Here is a 21,276-nt window from a genome sequence, read left to right on the forward strand (position 1 = left end):
TAAGCTACACTGAACAAAAATATAGATGCAACATGCAATTAAAAATATTTTACTGAGTTAGTTCATATAAGAATTGGTCAATTGAAAGTCCATAGGCACTAATCTAAGGATTTCACATGACTGGGGAAACCGATTCCTCTAGTTAAAAAAATACAAACTCTCCTTTGCATAGTTCATTGTGCCCTGTGGAACGTTGTCCCACGCTTCAATGGCTGAGAAGTTGCTGGATATGGGTGGGAACTAGAACACGCTGTTGTACACATCAATCCAGAGCATCCCAAACATGTTCAATGGCTGACATGTCGGGTGAGTATGCAGGCCATGGAAGAACTAGGACATTTTCAGCATTCAGATCCTTGCGACATGGGGCCGTGCGGCAGATGAATGGCACGACAATGGGCCTCAGGATCTCGTCACGGTATTTCTGTGCATTCAAATTGCCATAGATCAAATGCAATTGTGTTTGTTGTCCATAGTTTATGCCTGCCCATACCATAACCCCACCACCATGGGACACTCCGTTCACAACGTTGACATCAGCAAACCGCTCGCCCACACGACGCCATACGCTGTCCGCCACCTGTCCAGTAGATTTGAAATCGGAATTCATCTGTGAAGCGCACACTGCTCCGGTGAGCATTTGCACACTGACGTCGGGTCAAGACGAAGGGCACGGAGATGAGCTTCCCTGAGCCGGTTTCAGACAGTTTGTGCAGAAATATTTCGGTTGTGCTAACCCAGTTTCATCAGCTGTCCAGGTGGCTGGTCTCAAATGAGGTCCTGGGCTGGTTACACGTGGTCTGCGGTTGTGAGGCCGGTTGAACCTTTTGCCAAATTCTTTAAAACAATGTTTGGAGGCAGGTTATGGTAAAGAAATGAACATTAAATTTTTTGGCAACAGTTCTGGTGGACACCTGCAGTCGCATGCCAATTGCATACTCCAAACTTGAGACAACTGGCATTGTGTTGTGTGACAAAACTGTACATTTCAAAGTGGCCTTTTATTATCCCCTGTGTAATGATCATGGCGTTTAGTCAGTTTCTTGATATGGATTATCTTGGCAAAGGAGAAATGCTCACTAACAGGGATGTAAACAAATGTGAAATAAATAACCTTTTTGTGCTTTTGGAACATTTCTGGTATTTATTTTTTTCAGCTAATGAAACATGGGACCAACACTTTACATGTTGCGCTTATATTTCTGTCCAGTGTAATTAGAAATCCTTTAATGGATTGTTTTGTCTCTTTCTGTGATAAATAGTATGTTTGAAATCATGCTAGTTGCTGTAAAGCATCATCAAATTTTGCCATACTTCCCAAAATGATCAAAGATTATTTTATTTAGAGGAAACACACCAGAGAAACTGACGGTGTACATAAACTAGCCTCTGACCCGAAGATCGGCTGTCAATTTCAGTTTACCGACAATCTTACATGTTGAATCGCTGCCGTTCGTCAAAACCCAGAAGTTTATCACTAACAGACCGCTGTCACCCGCAGTTTCCAGCCGTTCGTCTTTCTGGTGCGTTTCCTCATGAAGACAGAAACGCACTCATATGCTCAAACATAGCATTTGGGTAATTAATTGGTGACTTGGCTGCTTAGAACGGAAAAATCTAATCAAGTTAATTGAAGTTTGTCTATAGTGGAACAGAATTTAGTAATCGGATTTATGGCTGTCTAGACAGAGAATGTTCAGCTGTCCGTTTACCATAACCTAAATGTCTGCTGGCAGCCAGGTAGTGGTGAAGCAGATTGCACTCAGTTCTGTTCTCAATTAAACATCAGCACACTTTATTCAAATTGTGAAGTATTACATGTGGGTAGATTTCTGAAGCTTACATACCAGTAGTATATGACAAGATAGATACAATTGTGCGTGTGATAATATATATATCAACATGATTTAAAAAAAGGCTAAATACTACGATACTGTATTGCTATTGAATATGCAATGGGATTTGAATGCTCAGGGATTCTGTATGCTTGTTAGGAGGGTCTGTGCAATGCTGTTGATGGCACTGAAGGTGGCGCTGTCTGGGAATGTCTGGATGAAGTCTTTGCCCTCCTCTATACTGGTAGTGAGCAGAGGGTCCAGGGGCACAGAGCCTGAAATGGGAAACACACACACAATCTGAGGCCTTCGCAACCATTGAAAACAATATACACACACAACAAGCAGCTAACACACTGGCCTACTTCAGAAAACACACTACGGTGTCTTTTGAGGTCAAAACTTGAAAAGATCAAATGCTGTTAACATTACATGCAAAGGCTGTGTTCACGCAGGCAGCCCAATTCGGATCTTTTGCCAATAATTGGTCTTTTGACCAACTGGATCAAATCTTTTGCCAATAACCGCGAAATATCAGAATTGTCTGCCTGTGTAAACGCAGCCATAGTCTACTACATACGCCTGTCTACCCCAGGGCTCTCCAACCCTCCTCCTGGAGAGCTAGCCTCCTGTAGCTTTTCACTCCAACCCCAGTTGTAAGCAACCTGATTCAGCTTATCAAGCAGCTAATTATTAGATTCAGGTGTGCTAGATTAGGGTTGAAGCGAAAACGTACAGGACGGTAGCTCTCCAGAAACAGGGTTGGAGACCCCTGGTCTAACCAGTAGTCTTCACACGGTCTACATTAGCCCATCAATGGCACACAATTCTCTCAAAACCTCTCCATCCACAGCCATAGCAGTGCTGTAGTTGGCTGGGGACGGTGCTGTAGCCTTAAATATGGCTTCTCACCGCTCTGGGCATTTGATACATCAGCCGCTTCATTACTCACCGATTGGTTTCCACTCTTACAAAGCATATGGTCGTTGAGTGTTAATGGTGAAATGGCCATTAATATACCACTTAGATTGATCCCCTATCGCTTTGACTGAAATGTATCAGCTCTAACCCCCAAATCTTACAAGCACTCCACTGCAATGAAGACCAACCATTTTATCAGTGCAGCACTGCTGTAAAATGCCTGCTAAATGGCGACAAGCAGTTTCAGAAGGCTGGAGTCGGTTGGGTTAGAGTGACATCTAGTGGCTGTTCAATGAAATACACGTCATATCCCTAAAAGCCGATTCGGAGCCTCCGTACGGAGGGTGTGAAGAGCCACATTGTTTAACAATAGGGCTCCGTATAGCTCTGCATTGATATGATTGGTTGACGGTAGGTGAGGGCTGTACATCCTGTATAAACACAAACACACTTCCTTGACATAAGCTCTGCGAAGTGCAAGATGTACGAATGCCCAGACTTCTGCAGAGGCCGCATCGCAGGAAATGCTGTACGGCCAATGCAGACGCGGGAACGACATTTTTTTTTTTTATGTGGCTTTTACCCAAATATACTGATCCTGTCAACTTGGCCAGCTCCTCTCCTCCTCCCTTGGAGAAGATATTACTGCATTCCTGTAAGCAAACACATTATATTAGAATGGTCAGAACTGGCATATGCTGAGATTCTAATATGACAAAATAGTGACACTATACATTTTTAAATGACACCGCTTCAGACTGACGATTGTGTCCAGTGAAATAATGCACATGAAGCTAATCTAAAACTAACCGGAGACCTGTTTGCAACAAGCACTGTATTCCAGCACAAGATGGCGTGTGTGAGTGTCCATGCATATTGGAGTACTCACAGAGCAGTGTGGACACACGAATCCACTCATGTTCTCTACAATCCCCAGGATGCGCAAGCCTGTCTTCTTACAGAACGTGATCTCTCTCCTGACGTCCCCTGTCGATACTGCCTGCACAGAATAACAGCATATCTAAGTACAATATAATGTAATTAATACAATGGATCAACCAGGGGGAGTACAAGTGCGCACTTCAGGAGAAGGGTCGATATTTATCAGAACAAAAGGTTTCCTGTCAACATTTAAGACCAACCCCAGCGAAAGCTGCTTTGTTTCTCTCCTAGAGAGGAGGCTGATCACTGATAAAACGTAGAAAGCAGGAGTTGACACAACTTCCAATCTTTCCTTGTGCTGTACCTGCGGTGTAGTGATCAGAATGGCTCCGTCCACTTTGTGCTGCTTCTTCAGGTTTTCCAGGACGGCCAGGTGCTCGTCTGACGTCCCCGGGGGGGTGTCCACCAGGAGCACGTCCAGTTCCCCCCACGCCACGTCAGACACAAACTGGCCAATCAGAGCTGGGACGTGACCATACGGCAGGTGGTGGGGGGGAGAGAGCCAGAGAACGTGAGAGGATATTGATGAGAAACCACAGTCCCACCCAGTAAGCCCCTACACTCATGTTGATCAAGGGGCGGTTTACTTCAAGCGTCTCAAAGGAGGAGTGCTGATCCTGTGATCTAAATTGTTTTATTTACTGTAGAAGCTCCACCTTGGCTTCTAATAGTCCGATGTAGACTGAGCATACCCGTTTTCTTTGGGCCCCTCCAGACAACTGCTTCGTCTGGGTCCTCCAGCAGGAAGCCTATGGACATGAGCGCCAGGCTCTTCTGGGCATCTGTGTAGACGGGCACCCAGCCCGAGTCACACTGGTGCACCTCTGGCTTGCCCACACTCAGCATGCGGGGGATACTGGGACCACACAGGTCCACGTCCAGGATCCCAACCTGATACACAGACAGACAGACATGTAGGTACGTGTGAACATAGTTATGTGGGCTCAATATTCCACACAGGTCCACGTCCAGGATCCCAACCTAATAGACATAGACACAGACAGACATGTAGGTACGTGTGAACATAGTTATGTGGGCTAAATATTCCACACAGGTCCAAAATACCAACCTGAGAAAAAGATACTGTACAGTCTCACACACATACATGGTTGGGCAGATAACTAGGAAATGTGTAATCAGTAACCGATACATTTACATGACAATAAAAGTAATTAGTAACAAAATCCACTTGATTACTCAAAATGAACAGCATAATCTGGTATTGGTATTTTATTAGTATCCCCATTAGCTGTTGTGAAAGCAGCAGCCACTCTTCCAGGGGGTGGGTGGGGGGTAGCCCAAACTGTTCGGACGCTACAGACAGAAGTTGGGTAGACTGGCTGTACCGTCTTCAAACGGGTCCCAAGACGCTTGTGGGGTAGGTAGAGCAAAACAGAACACCATCGTGTCCATGAGTCTCATAATAGTTTGTAGGCTAAACCGTTCAGACGCTATAGACGATTTTATGAAAAGACCGATTTTCGGGATGTCTCATGGTCTGACAAACACCGCTCTAGCTCTGTCACCTTTCACTGCAGATGCAGAAGTGAAACATCGGCGGATGAGGTGGATTGAGACGCAGCCACTGCAAAATATATCTCTAGCTTAAACTGACACCTTTTTAAGGGGATTTTTGTATTATGCAAATTTGATTTCCGCTGGGGGCGCGGACATCGACTCTAGGGGGATAATACAGAACATTAATAAACAAGAACAGAACATACATTTATAACATCGCACATAGCCTACATATCAATACACACACACAAAATATCTAGGTCAAATAGGGGAGAGGTGTTGTGCCGTGAGATGTTGCTTTACATGTTATTTTTTTAACCAGGTCTGCCGTTCATTTGAGCAATATGAGATGGAAGGCTCTATATAATACTGTACGCTTTCTTGAATTTGTTCTGGGTTTGGGGACTGTGAAAAGACCCCCGGTGGCATGTCTGGTGGGGTAAGTGTGTGTTTTAGAGCAGTGTGTAAGTTGACTATGCAAACAATTTGGAATTTTCAACACGTTTTATAGAAAAATTAGAAGCAATGCAGTCACTCTCTCCTCAACTCTTAGCCAAGGGAGACTGGCATGCATAATATTTATATTAGCCCTCTGATTACAATGAAGAGCATGATGGCTTTGTTTAAATGCCAGGTCATTGGTAAAAATAGAAAAGAATAGAGGGCCTAGCAAGCTGCCCTGCGGTACACCACACCCTACATGTTTGACATTAGAGAGGCTTCCATTAAAGAAAACCCTCTGAGTTCTATTAGATAGATAACTCTGAATCAGCGATATGGCAGAGGCTGAAAAGCCATAAAACATAAGTTCTCAACAACAGGTTGTGGTCAATAATATGAAAGGCTGCACTTTAATCTAACAGTACAGCTCCCACAATCTTCTTATCAATTTCTTTCAACCAATCATCAGTCATTTGTGTAAGTGCAGTACATGTTGAGTGCCCTTTTCTATAAGCATGCTGAAAGTCTGTTGTCAATTTGTTTACAGAGAATTAGCATTGTATGTGGTCAAAAAACGTATTCTAACAGTTTGCTAAGAGCTGGCAGCAAGCGGATAGGTCTGCTGTTACCACCAGTAAAAGCCGCTTTATCACTCTTGGGTAGCGGAATGACTTTGGGTTCCCTTCAGGCCTGAGGACAAACACCTTCCTCTAAACACAGATTAAAGACATGATAGGAGTGACCATAGAGTCAGCTAGCATCCTTAGTAGCTTTCCATCTAAGTTGTCAATGCCAGAAGGTTTGTCATTATTGATCAATAAAAAAAAATCTGCCTCTCCCACACTAACTTTACAAAATTCAAACTTACAATGCTTTTATTTTATGCATGAATATGATGGCTCACTGACTGTTAATTGTTGGCATTTCCTGCCTAAGTTCGCCCACTTTGCCAATGAAGTAATCGTTAAAATAATTGGCAACATCAAATGGTTTTGTGATGAATAAGCCATCTGAGTTGAATTTGTCTTTCTGTCCATAATTTCATTTAAAGTATTTTTTTTTCTCTCATCATTCTTCATATAATTGATCTTGGCTTCATAATACTGTTTTCTTTTTGTTGAGTTTCTGCAGTAAGTCAGATGTGCAGCCAGACTTATTAGTCACTCCTTTTCCCCCCCATCTCTCTCAAACATAGTTTTTCAATTCCTCATCAATCGATGGAGCCTTAACAGTTCTAAGAGTCTGTTTCTTAAGAGGTGCATGTTTATCGACAACTGGAAGAAGCAATTTCTGATGGATATAGCCACTATACTATGATCACAGCATCCAATGGATACGGTTACAGCTTTAGAAGAAAGTTCAACAGTATTAGTAAAAATGTGATCAATACATGTGGATGATGTTGTTCCTGTAGTGTTTGTAAACACCCTGGTAGGTTGATTAATAAACTGAACCAGATTACAGGCACTAGTTACAGTGAGAAGCTTCCTCTTGAGCGGACAGCTTGACGAAAACCAGTCAATATTCAGGTCCCCAAGAAAGTAGACCTCTCTGTTTACATCCCATACCACATTAAGCCTTTCACACATATTATTAAGATACTGACGGTTAACACTTGGTGGCCTATAGCAACACCCCAAAATAATAGACTTTAGATGAGGCGGGTAAACCAGCAACTACAGCACTTCAATAACACTTGACATGAAATCTTCTCTAAGCATTACAGGGATATGGCTCTGAATATACAGTACCAGTCAAAAGTATGGACACACATACTCATTCAAGGGTTTTTCTTTATTTTGTACTATTTTCTACATTGTAGAATAATAGTGAAGACATCAAAACCATGAAATAACACATATGGAATCATGTAGTAACCAAAAAAGTATTAAACAAATCAAAATATATTTGATATTCTTCAAAGTAGCCACCCTTTGCCTTGATGACAGCTTTGCACAATCTTGGCATTCTCTCAACCAGCTTTAAGAGGACTGTTTTTTCAACAGTCTTGAAGGAGTTCCCACATATGCTGAGCACTTGTTGGCTGCTTTTCCTTCACTCTGCAGTCCAACTCATCCCAAACAATCTCAATTGGGTTGAGGTCGGGTGATTGTGGAGGCCACGTCATCTGATGGTCAAATAGTCCTTACACAGCCTGGAGGTGTGTTTTTGGTCATTGTCCTGTTGGAAAAACAAATGATAGCCCCGCTAAGCGCAAACCAGATGGGATGGCGTATCACTACAGAATGCTGTGGTAGCCATGCTGGTTAAGGGTGCCTTGAATTCTAAATAAATCACTGACTGTCACCAGCAAAGCACCATCACACCTCCTCCTCCATGCTTCACGGTGGGAACCACACATGCAGAGCTCATCCGTTCACCTACTCTGCGTCTAACAAAGACACGGCGGTTGGAACCAAAAATCTTACATTTTGACTCATTAGACCAAAGGACAGATTTCCACCGGTCTAATGTCCATTGCTTGTCTTTCTTGGCCCAAGCAAGTCTCTTCTTCTTATTGGTGTCCTTCAGTAGTGGTTTCTTTGCAGCAATTCAACCATGAAGGCCTGATTCACGCTTGATGGTTTTTGTGACTGGACTTGAAGAAACGTTCAAAGTTCTTGGAATTTTCCAGATTGACTGACCTTCATGTCTTAAAGTAATGATGGAATGTCATTTCTCTTTGCTTATTTGAGCTGTTCTTGCCATAATATGGACTTGGTCTTTTACCAAATAGGGCTATCTTCTGTATACCACCCCTACCTTGTCACAACAAAACTGATTGGCTCAAACGCATTATGAAGGAAAGAAATTCCACAAATTAACAAGGCACACCTGTTAATTGAAATGCATTCCAGGTCACTGCCCCATGAAGCTGGTTGAGAGAATGCCAAGAGTGTGCAAAGCTGTCATCAAGGCAAAGGGTGGCTACTTTGAAGAATCTCAAATATATTTTGATTTGTTTTAACACTTTCTTGGTTTGATGTCTTCAATATTATTCTACAAAACCCTGGAATGAGTAGGTGTGTCCAAACTTTTGACTCATACTGTGTCTATAACACCTCCCATAAGCATTTCTGTATCTTCTATAGCTGTAATGTCCTTTTATTGCTACTACTGTATCAAAGGAATTATCATTTACATTTACATTTACATTTAAGTCATTTAGCAGACGCTCTTATCCAGAGCGACTTACAAATTGGAAAGTTCATACATATTCATCCTGGTCCCCCCGTGGGGAATGAACCCACAACCCTGGCGTTGCAAGCGCCATGCTCTACCAACTGAGCCACACGGGACTTTAATAATTCAATGTTTTATTTAGGCCTACCCAAATATTAAAAATAAAAACAGGCCTTCAATTTATAAGCATTGCAATTTAGCCTATAATTTTGGGTACTGGTGTCTTGCGGAATAGTTTTAGAACTCGATTTGTGTTTTATAACTGTTCTTATTATATGCCTCCCCTTAAAGAGACCCTAGCTCACAGGGTTCTAAATATAGCCTCTAAATAAATTGTCAACAAAATAGTTGAATAAGCACATGCAGTGGCTTATAGGGAAAACATATCTGGCAATAAGAATAGGCTATAGATTGTCTTGACCATTTGGGACCCCATGGTTAATTCACACAGGTTATAGCCAAGACTTAGTCAATATTTTGTTTTGTCTCATTTATTTATATGGATATAGCCTCTGCGTGATGGGTGTTGTGCAACGCAAATGGCTATAACAAGCCTACATACAAAGTGGAATTTGCAAAAACAGTCAAAATGCTTAATATAAGGCTTACAGTCCATGTTCCCAAATACTGGAAAAAGTGAGATTCATTAGGTTACATGATACCCACAGGATCCCCACACCGCTGTAAAAATAAATAATGCAATTATATGGCAATTAAATAACACACAACAGAATGGCATATTTAGATAGTGAAATAGGCCTAGCCTAAATCATATTTACTTTCTATTTTGCAGCTCTGGCAGTTATTCTAGAAAAGGCTCTTCAAAGTCATTTGCTGGAGGCCCAACCCTATGTAGCATAGCGCCAACTATTGGTGTAACGTCGTTATTGAATGGCGTTCTAAAACAACCTCTAGGCTTTTATTTTGGAAATGAAACCGGAAGATGCAAAGCAACTAACGTCTGGGCTAGAGTTGCTTTATTGACAAGCTAACTTCGTCTAGCAACTTTCAGTTCATGTCCTTTGCAGATGCCACCTTTCTGACAATGTGTACATATAAAAAAATATCTGTAACCGAGGAATAGGAAACAAAGTAATAATTGAACGTGTAAATGTTAATTCATAGTCGTAACATAGGGTTTTGCACGTTTACAGACCTAATTTAACTGTTTCATGTCACGCATGGCTTTTCTTACGATCCAAACGATACATACATTAAACCTTTCGGCAGCTCGATGGCTCCATAAAAATCCATCTCGTTCCATCTTCTCACACTGGGCTTCCTCTCAAAACCAGTTTTGGTAGTGAGTGGAAAGGCCAAGCGGATGCTTCACATTTATACATCCAGTGAAATGTCGGTCTCATTGTTCTGTGACAACTACACACACTATCGGTCAAACGTTTTAGAACACCTCATTCAAGGGTTTTTCTTTATTTTTACTAATCTTCTACATTGTAGAACAATAGTGAAGACATCAAAACTAGGAAATAACACATGGAATCATGTAGAAACCAAAAAGGGTTAAACAAAATCTAAATATATTTTATATTTGAGATTCTTCAAATAGACACCCCCCGCCTTGACAGCTCTGCACACCCCTGGCACATTCCCAACCAGCTTTATGAGGTAGTCAACTGGAATGCATTTCAATTAACAGGTGTGCTTTGTTAAAAGTTCATTTGTGGAATTTCTTTCCTTCTTCGTGCGTTTGAGCCAATCAGTTGTGTTGTGACAAGGTAGGGGTGGTATACAGAAGATAGCCCTATTTGATAAAAGACCAAGTCCATATTATGGCAAGAACTGCTCAAATAAGCAAAGAGAAATGACAGTCCATCATTACTTTAAGACATGAAGGTCAGTCAACATGGAGAATTCAAGAACTTTGAACGTTTCTTCAATTGCTGTAACAAAAACCATCAAGCACTATGATGAAACTGGCTCTCATGAGTACCCCCTCAGGAATGGAAGACCCAGTTACCTCTGCTGCAGAGGACAAGTTCATTAGAGTTACCAGCCGCAGAAATTGCAACCCAAATAAATGCTTCACAGAGTTCAAGTAACAGACACATCTCAACATCAACTGTTCAGAGGAGACTGCGTGAATCAGGCCTTCATGGTCGAATTGCTGCAAAGAAACCACTACTAAAGGACACCAATAAGAAGAGACTTGCTTGGGCCAAAAAACACGAGCAATTGACATTAGACCGGTGGGAATTTGTCCTTTGGTATGTATGGAGTTCAAATTGGAGATTTTTGGTTCCAAACACCATGTCTTTGTGAGTCACAGGGTGGGTGAATGGATGATCTCCACATGTGCATTTCCCACCGTAAAGCATGGGGGAGGTGTTATGGTGTGGGGGTGCTTTGCTGGTGACACTGTCAGTGGTTTATTTAGAATTCAAGGCACACTTAACCAGCTTGGCTAACACAGTATTGTGCAGCAATATGCCATCTCATTTGGGTTTTTTTACTTAGTGGGACTATCATTTATTTTTCAACAGGACAATAACCCAACACACCTCCAGGCTCATAAGGGCTATTTGACCAAGAAAGGAGAGTAATGGAGTACTGCATCAGATGACCTGGCCTCCACAATCACCAAACCTCAACCCAATTGAGATGGTTTGGGATGAGTTGGACCACAGAGTGAAGGAAAAGCAGCCAACAAGTGCTCAGCATATGTGGTCACTCCTTATCCAAGTGAGTCTCAGAAATGGCTAATATATGCATGTCATTTGATGTTAGAAATAAGTTTCATGAAATCAATAACTTGCTACGGCTACATACAATATATATATACAAAAGTATGTGGACACCCCTTCAAAATTTGTGGATTTGTCTATTTCAGCCACACTCGTTGCTGACAGGTGTATAAAAATCGAGCACACAGCCACGCAATCTCCATAAACAACATTTGCAGTAGAATGGCCTTACTGAAGAGCTCAGTGACTTTCAACGTGGCACCGTCATTGGATGCCACCTTCCAACAAGTCAGCAAATTTCTGCCCTGGTAGAGCTGCCCCAGCGGTTGGCCACACAAGCTCACAGAACAGCACCACCGAGTGCTGAAGAACGGAGAAATCATCTGTCCTCAGTTGCAACACTCGCTACCGAGGTCCATACTGCCTCTGGAAGCAACGTCAGCACAAGAACTGTTCGTTGGGAGCTTCATGAAATGAGTTTCCATGGCAGAGCAGCCGCATACAGGCCTAAGATCACCATGCGCAATGCCAAGCGTCGGCTGGAGTGATGTAAAGCTCGCCGCCATTGGACTCTGGAGCAGTGGAAACGCGTTCTCTTGAGTGATGAATCACGCCTCACCATCTGGCAGTCCGCAGACAAATCTGGGTTTGCCGGATGCCAGGAGAACACTACCTGCCCCAATGCATAGTGCCAACTGTAAAGTTTGGTGGAGGAGGAATAATGGTCTGGGGATGTTTTTCATGGTTCGGAGTAGGCCCCTTAATTCCAGTGAAGCGAAATATTAATGCTACAACATTAAATGACATTCTAGACGATTCTGTGCTTCCAATTTTGTGGCAACAGTTTGGGGAAGGTCCTTTCCTGTTTCAGCATGACAATGCCCCAGTGCACAAAGCGAGGTCCATAAAGAAATGGTTTGTCGAGATCAATGTGGAGAAATTTGACTGGCCTGCACAGAGCCCTGACTTCAACCCCATCAAACACTTTTGGGATGAATTGGAACGCCGACTGCGAGCCAGGCCTAATCGCCTAACATCAGTGCCTGACCTCACTAATGCTCTTGTGGCTGAATGGAAGCAAGTCCCCGCCGCAATGTTCCAACATCTAGTGGAAAGCCTTCCCAGAGAAGTGAAGGCTGCTATAGCAGCAAAGGGAGAACCAACGGCATAGTAATGCCCATGATTTTGGAATGAGATGTTCGACGAGCAGGTCATGTACTGTATATTAATATGGGCTATTTTCAGCCCTTTCCTTCTCAGAGATAGACATAATATCAAAAAGAACAAAGCAAGATAAAAATATATATAATTCAGCAGTCCATTAATCAGTTGGTGTGTGTGTGTGTGTCCTTCCAATCTCATTACATTTAGCCAGCAACTGCTTCCTCAGTTTATGCTGCAGACCGATCAGTTCCCTCTCTAACTCTGCCCACCGAACTCACCAGCATCCTTGGGCTGGCTGCATCGTCTTGATACATTATTTTTTAAACATTAGTCATTTAGCAGGTGTTCTTATCCAGAGGGACTTACAGGAGCAATTAGGGTTAAGAGGGTTAACTTTCGGTTACTGGCGCAACGCTCTTAACCGCTAGTCTACAGTACCCGCCCCCTTAATGGCATCACTGCTAAAAAGTAAGATTCACTGTCAAGTTCCAGGAAAAGCTTTTCCAGCCCTCATTCTTGACTATGCAATTATAGGCCAACTATACACCCAGCTACCAAGCAGACTGAGGCCAGTAAAAGAGGAAATTGTCATTTGAATGTTTGACCCACCCTTAAAGCCCGGATCTGCGTTTGCTTTTCACAACAGAAGCCGCCCACTGCTTGTATTGAGAGAGTTATGCTTTTTTTGGAATGAAAACATGGGGGTTTTCTGAGTAATCTTTCAAATTATTAGGACATGTAAACAGCTTATAAATCAGCATTCCAGCGGTGTAATTGATCTGCGCATATGCCAGAACCGGGTAGCGCGAGTGAAGTGATTTCGAAAAAACTGCAAGTATGCATCTTAGTTTTCACACATTTTGATTGACGATTTTCTGCATTTATCAAAGTCCCATCAGTAGTCTGATTTCAGATGTGTCCATGTAAACACGATAATTAGGGAAATCGTTCTTCTTGCAAAGCATGTAAACATTTTAAACAAACTATTATATTAACCTGACTATCCACAATAACTGCATTATTGTGTGTATGTAACAGTACTCATTGTAGATGTGGGATGATTTTGAAAGTCCTGAGACATGGATTGTGTATGTGTGCCATTCAGAGGGTGAATGGGCAAGACAAAAATTGTAAGTGCCTTTGAACAGGGTATGGTAGTAGGTGCAAGGCGCACCCGTTTGAGTGTCAAGAACTGCAACGTTGCAGTGTTTTTCATGCTCAACAGTTTCCCATGTGTATCAAGAATGGTCCACCACCCAAAAGAATCCAGCCAACTTGACAACTGTGAGAAGCTTTGGAGCCAACATGGGCCAGCAACCCTGTGGAACGCTTTCGACACCTTGTAGAATCCATGTCCCGACAAATTGAGGCTGTTCTGAAGGCAAAAGGAGGTGCAACTCAATATTAGGAAGATGTTCCTAATGTTTTGTACACTCAGTTTAAATACCTCATGAGCTTAGTTCAACGGTTATACACTAGTTGGTGGTTGAAGATATCCCTCTGGTGGTGTGGGGGCTGTGCCTTGGCAAAGTGAGTGGGGTTATATCCTGCCTGTTTGGATCGGATGGGGCCACAGTGTCTCCTGACCCCACCTGTCTCAGCCTCCAGTATTTATGCTGCAGTAGTTTATGTGTCGGGGGGCTAGGGTCAGTCTGTTATATCTGGAGTATTTCAACAGTGTCCTGTGTGAAATTAAGTATGCTCTCTCTAATTCTCTCTTTCTTTCTCTCTCAGGACTACCTGGCATGATGACTCCTTGCTGTTCCCAGTCCACCTGGCCGTGCTGCTGCTCCAGTTTCAACTGTTCTGCCTGCGGCTATGGAACCCTGACCTGTTCACCGGATGTGCTACCTGTCCCAGACCTGCTGTTTTCAACTCTCTAGAGACTGCAGGAGCGGTAGAGATACTCTTAATGATCGGCTATGAAAAGCCAACTGACATTTACTCCTGAGGTGCTGACCTGTTGCACCCTCGACAACTACTGTGATTATTATTATTTGACCATGCTGGTCATTTATGAACATTTGAACATCTTGGCCATGTTCTGTTATAATCTCCACCCGGCACAGCCAGAAGAGGACTGGCCACCCCTCATAGCCTGGTTCCTCTCTAGGTTTCTTCCTAGGTTTTGGCCTTTCTAGGGAGTTTTTCCTAGCCACCGTGCTTCTACACCTGCATTGCTTGCTGTTTGGGGTTTTAGGCTGGGTTTCTGTACAGCACTTTGAGATATCAGCTGATGTAAGAAGGGCTATATAAATACATTTCATTTGGCTATCAGAATTGAAAGTGAGCTTGTTTTACTACAATGTTTAAACAACGTAAATGTAAACAAACACTGTATAGTGTCAAAACATGGTTAAAACTATAATTTTGATATCGTGGATGGTCAGTCCTTGCATCCATAGCTCTGTCTATGAATTTGAGAGCGGTTACATTTCTTCATCCCCATCCCTTAGCATTTCAGCAAAACGGGGGTGGGGAGAATGCTTTATTATTGTTTAAATTAAGGATTCTAGCTATTATCCATTTTTATGATATAGCCAATTTTGACTTTGTGGCTGTGGTAACTAGTGACAATCCTCTAGCTGCTACTACTGCCGGCAGACTCAGCAGACAGACAGCAGACCCAGCCAACACGACCCAGCAGACCCAGACAAAGTCACAAATAAAATGGCAAACGTTCTCCTGTTCAGAGCCGTGTTGACATTGTTGTCTTTATAATAAAATTAGCCTGCTAGCTACTTGCTATCTAACGTTAGCTGATAACATTTGTGTGATGTCCCGTGTGGCTCAGTTGGTAGAGCATGGCGCTTGCAACGCCAGGGTTGTGGGTTCATTCCCCACGGGGGGACCAGGATGAATATGTATGAACTTTCCAATTTGTAAGTCGCTCTGGATAAGAGCGTCTGCTAAATGACTTAAAATGTAAAATGTAAATGATGGACAATGTAGCTATAAGCAAACCTCTGCTAGCTAGCTTGCTCTTGTATTCAGACTGTTTTGTACTTACTATTAAAGGAGTCTACTCTAGCTAGCTACAAGGCATAAACCTCACGAGATGCCCTAATGCTTTGTTTCAACTAATGTTAGCTAGCCAGCTAAATCTAGATGTACAGATTGTTGACATGACAGTATGTATGGTTTGTTGTACCCCATTCATTGGTACAAATTGCTTTAGCGCCTATTGACAATAGGATCTTCTGACCGGGGGAGTTTTGTTAATAGCCCTGATGCTTGCTCTAAATATTAAAACACACATCGCTTGCAGTTCAGTTTTGGAAACAAAAGGAACGTATCTTTCATATCAGCGATAAATAATAATAGAAAAGGTTAAACTACTACACACCTTTAAAGGGTTAGGGTTCCCACATGGCCATATTACTGTGCTTCTTTACAGAAAACAGATGGAAGACTACCTGTGCTAATTAGCTATCTGCGTCTCCGAACACCTGTGTGTAAACAGAAGATGGACGCCACAAACGTGTTATCACTGAAAAATCCTGTTGGCTGCAACTGTGTTAAAACCGGTCAGTCTGTACCTTAAGTGTGTATTTTGCGTTTGTGCAATTATTTTGATGTAATATGAAAGTAGAGGGATTTATGTTCCTAGAACCGTACCGCATTGAGAATCGATTCACGTTTAGATGAAGTATTTGGAGTGTTTTGGAACATGTAAGCTCCTTGGACTATAAGGAGTAATGTTAGGCTCCTTTAGTCCATTATTGGGTAGGTTTGTTGATGATAATGCTAGCTGGCTAGGTGGTTGCCAGGTAATGTTAGATAGCAAGTAGCTAGCAGGCTAACTTGATTATAAAGGCAACAATGTCAACACTGACCTGAACAGTTGGCCATTTATTTGTGACTTTGTCACTTGTCAGTGTGTGTTGGCTGTGTCTGCTATGTTTGAGTTTGGCAGCAGTAGTAGCAGCTAGAGACCTTCCACTTCCTCTCACTCCACTGGCTTCCAGAGCGAGGCACAACAAACGTTGTTCGAGTGGGTGGGATTTAGCGCAAAGACACATCTTTCCCCAGCACAGCGGCTATGGCTGGGCCAAATCCCCATGTTTTCGTTCAAACAATTTCTTCTCTCTCAAAACACAAGCGTCTTCCGTTGTGAAAAGCAACTGCGGATCTGGGCTTTAGCATAACAGAATGGAGCTGTGTTGATCCATCAAAAATGTCCATTTGATACAAAGACCCTGATGACATGTGTGATGATACACACACACACACACACACACACACACACACACACACACACACACACACACACAGAGAGAGAGAGAGAGATATGAATGTTTTGTCTCCCACCTTCTTGCCTGCGTGTCTTAGGGCCAGGGCTAGCTCTGTGGTGAGGGTGCTCTTGCCCACCCCTCCTTTTCCAGACAGGATCAACACCACATGTTGGACCTGGGCCAAGTTCCCACCTTCTGTGGAGAAACAAGTTAGTAAGTTAGTGAAATATATGGACATGAATGCATGAACAAATACACAGAGAGGGTGTGTTCAAGTCCTATTACTGTGAAAGCAGGTTATCACTCCATTTAGATATGGACATTTATGACATTTACTAATTAACGTTATATCCATTAAATCTCTAATTACTGTGTGTTCACTGACACTGAAAGATTCTAAGGACCAAGTCACGTTTTATCACTTGTTTCACACTGTTTAACTAGTCAACTGAAAGTATTGCTTTGCCAGATAACGAATTGCACCATTAGCCTAACTTAGCAAAAATTCGACTTGAATGTAACTAGCTAGCTAACAGTAGCTACTGAACTTCAAGTCGAGTTTTGGCTAAGCACTGCCACCAGCCTTGCACATGACAGCTTCTCGAGCACATTAACCCACTTCCTATGAAGTCAAAAAGACAAAATTATAATTAAGTAATATGTATAAATATTACGGTATCTAGCTAGCTATCGAACAGATTAGAGCTAGTTGTTAGCTAATTATCTAGACAGAAGCTAACGTTAGCAATGTGAAAACAACGTGACAGTTTCTCGTTCTGACAAAGGACAAGCTCATAATAGAAATATGCCTTATTTACAAAGAAGGAAGCTATTTACACATGCATATAAACTGGCAGCGTAATATTGTTTTCATACCATTGTTTTGTTCCATATTTGCTTTATATATCACTTTTTTGTTGTTGGAGTGTTCCGTATACTTCCGCACTTCGTCACAAGAGCACCAAATATCCAATAGAACGAATGGGATTGCGTGTTGCTCTCGCCTCCAAAAATAAACAACCAATCAGTTGCCTTTGCGTCTAATCTGTTATATGCGCAAGCGTACCGCAAGCGATGCGTTTTAAAGTTCAGGGCTCTTAAACAAAACCCCTGGATCGAAGATACCTTTTCGTGAATAGATGCTAGAGTTAGCTAGCGTCTATGAATAGGCTAGTCCTTGATCATGACTCTCAGTTCCATTACATTATGCAGTGCATTCGGAAAGTATTCAGACCCCTTCCCTTGTTCCACATTTTGTTACGTTACAGCCTTATTCTAAAATTGACTAAATAAAACATGTTCCTTATCAATCTACACACAATACCCCATAATGACAAAGCAAAAAAACAGTTTATTAGATTTTTTTGCTAATAAAAAAATAAAAAAACAGATACCTTATTTACATAAGTATTCAGACTCTTTGCTATGATACTCGAAATTGAGTTCAGGTAGTTCCTGTTTCCATTGATTATGCTTGAAACGTTTTTACAACTTGATTAGAGTCCACCTGTGGTAAATTCAATTGATTGGACATGATTTGGAAAGGCACACACCTGTCTATATAAGGTCCCACAGTTGACAGTACATGTCACAGCAAAAACTAAGCCATGAGGTCGAAGGAATTGTCCGTAGTGCGCCGAGACAGGATTGTATCGAGGCACAAATCTGGGGAAGGGTACTGAATTATGTCTGCAGCAATGAAGGCGCCCAAGAACACAGTGGCCTCCATCATTCTTCAATGGAGGAAGTTTGGAACCACCAAGACTCTTCCTAGTGCTGGCCGCCTGGCCAAACTGAGCAGGGCCCTAGTCAGGGAGGTGACCAAGAACCCGATGGTCACTCTGACAGAGTTCCAGAGTTCTTCTGTGGACATTGGAGAACCTTCCAGAAGGACAACGATTTCTGCAGCACTCCACCAATCAGGCTTTAATTATAGAGTGGCCAGACGGAAGCCACTCCTCACTAAAATGCACATGACAGCCCGCTTGGTGTTTGCCAAAAGGCACCTAAAGGACTCTGACCATGAGAAAAAAGATTCTCTGGTCTGATGAAACCAAGATTGAACTCTATGGCCTGAATGCCAAGCGTCAACTCTGGAGAAATCTTGGCACCATCCCTACAGTGAAGCATGGTGGTGGCAGCATCATGAAGTGGGGATGTTTTTCAGCGGCAGGGACTGGGAGACTAGTCGAGGGAAAGATAAACGGAGCAAAGTACAGAGATCCTTGATGAAAACCTGCTTCAGAGCACTCAGGACCTCAGACTGGGGAAAATGTTTACTTTCCAACAGGACAACGATCCTAAGCACACAGCCAAGACAAGTCTCTGAATGTTCTTGAGTGGCCCGGACTTGAACCCGATCGAACATCGCTGGAGAGACCTTAAAATAGCTGTGCAGCGACGCTCCCCATCCAACCTGACAGAGCTTGAAAGGGTCTGCAGAGAAGAATAGGAAGAATTGCCCAAATACAGGTTTGCGAAGCTATAACATCACACCCAGACTTGAGGCTGTCATCACTGCCAAAGGTGCTTCAACAAAGTCCTGAGTAAAGGGTCTGAATACATATGTAAATGTGATTTTTCCGGGGTATTGTGTGTAGATTGATGAGGGGAAAAATGTAATACATTTTAGAATGAGGCTGTAATGTAACAAAATGTTGAAAAAGTCTAGGTCTGAATACTTTCCGAATGCACTATACAGTTGAAGTCGGAAGTTTACATACACCTTAGTCAAATACATTTCAACTCAGTTTTTCACACTTCCTGACATTTAATCCTAGTATCAATTTCCTGTCTTAGGTCAGTAAGGATCACCACTTTATTTTAAGAATGTGAAATGTCAGAATAATAGTAGAGAGAATGATTTATATCAGCTTTTATTTCTTTCATCACATTCCCAGTGGATCAGAAGTTTACATACACTCAATTAGTATTTGGTAGCATTGCCTTTAAATTGTTTAACTTGGGTCAAACGTTTTGGGTAGCTTTCCACAAGCTTCCCACAATAAGTTGGGTGAATTTTGGCCCATTCCTCCTGACAGAGGTGGTGTAACTGGGTCAGGTTTGTAGGCCTCCTTACTCGCAGACACTTTTTCAGTTCTGCCCACAAATTTTCTATGGGATTGAGGTTAGGGCTTTGTGATGGCCACTCCAATACCTTGACTTTGTTGTCCTTAAGTCATTTTGCCACAGCTTTGGAAGTATGCTTGGGGTCATTGTCCATTTGGAAGACCCATTTGCGACCAAGCTTCAACTTCCTGACTGATGTCTTGAGATGTAGCTTCAATATATCCACAATCTTCCTACCTCATGATGCCATCTATTCTTGAAGTGCACCAGTCCCTCCTGCAGCAAAGCACCCCACAACATGATGCTGCCACCCCGGTGCTTCACGGTTGGGATGGTGTTCTTCGGCTTGCAAGCCTCCCCCTTTTCCTCCGAACATAACGATGGTCATTATGGCAAAACAGTTCTATTTGTGTTTCATCAGACCAGGGGACAAAAAGTACGATATTTGTCCCCATGTGCAGTTGCAAACCTTAGTCTGGCTTTTTTATGGTGGTTTTGGAGCAGTGGCTTCTTCCTTGGTGAGCTGTCTTTCAGGTTATGTCGATATAGGACTCATTTTACTGTGGATATAGATACTTTTGTATCTGTTTCCTCCAGCATCTTCACAGGGTCCTTTGCTGTTGTTCTGGGATTGATTTGCACTTTTCACACCAAAGTACGTTCATCTCTAGGAGACAGAACGCGTCTCCTTCCTGAGCAATATGACGGCTGTGTGGTCCCGTGGTGTTTATACTTGCGTACTATTGTTTGTACAGATGAACGTGGTACCTTCAGGCGTTTGGAAATTGCTCCCAATGATGAACCAGACTTGGGAAGGTCTACAAATTTTTTCTGAGGTCTTGGCTGATTTCTTTTGATTTTCCCATGATCTCAAGAAAAGAGGCACTGATTTTGAAGGTAGGCCTTGAAATACATCCACAGGTACACCTCCAATTGACTCAAATTATGTCGATTAGCCTATCAGAAGCTTCTATAGCCATGACATAATTTTCTGGAATTTTCCAAGCTGTTTAAAGGCACTGTCAACTTAGTGTATGTAAACTTCTGACCCACTGGAATTGTGATACAGTGAATTATAAGTGAAATAATCTGTCTGTTAACAATTGTTGGAAAAATGACTTGTCATGCACAAAGTATCCGAACACCTGTGTGTAAGCGTAACAGAGGAAATTTTTCAGGTTTTTGCCGTTGGGTCACAGGGTGTATGCGCATAGCATGGAAACTACTTGATGCTGTTAAGGAAGCTTTGAGGCCACATACTACAAG

The 21,276-nt window shown here is 42.5% G+C and overlaps 1 protein-coding gene across 2 annotated transcripts; it reads right to left on the minus strand.

The window, feature by feature from the left end:
* Positions 1-1,774: 1,774 nt before the first annotated feature.
* On the minus strand, positions 1,775-17,997 carry nubp2 (nucleotide binding protein 2 (MinD homolog, E. coli)). 2 transcript variants are annotated; one of them, XM_071392249.1, is made up of 7 exons: positions 17,818-17,997; positions 17,018-17,136; positions 4,391-4,589; positions 4,003-4,160; positions 3,646-3,756; positions 3,340-3,409; positions 1,775-2,110 (listed from the first exon to the last, which is right to left on the minus strand). In XM_071392249.1, the coding sequence occupies exons 1-7, from the start codon at positions 17,831-17,833 to the stop codon at positions 1,971-1,973; spliced, it is 813 nt and encodes a 270-aa protein (XP_071248350.1). In that variant the 5' UTR covers positions 17,834-17,997; the 3' UTR covers positions 1,775-1,970. The 2 variants fall into 2 exon arrangements, with proteins under 2 accessions (XP_071248350.1, XP_071248351.1); XM_071392250.1 differs by having other exon boundaries at positions 17,018-17,133; positions 17,818-17,905.
* Positions 17,998-21,276: the final 3,279 nt, after the last annotated feature.

This window comes from Salvelinus alpinus, chromosome 3 (genome assembly GCF_045679555.1).
Source record: "Salvelinus alpinus chromosome 3, SLU_Salpinus.1, whole genome shotgun sequence".
Classification (NCBI taxonomy): domain Eukaryota; kingdom Metazoa; phylum Chordata; class Actinopteri; order Salmoniformes; family Salmonidae; genus Salvelinus; species Salvelinus alpinus.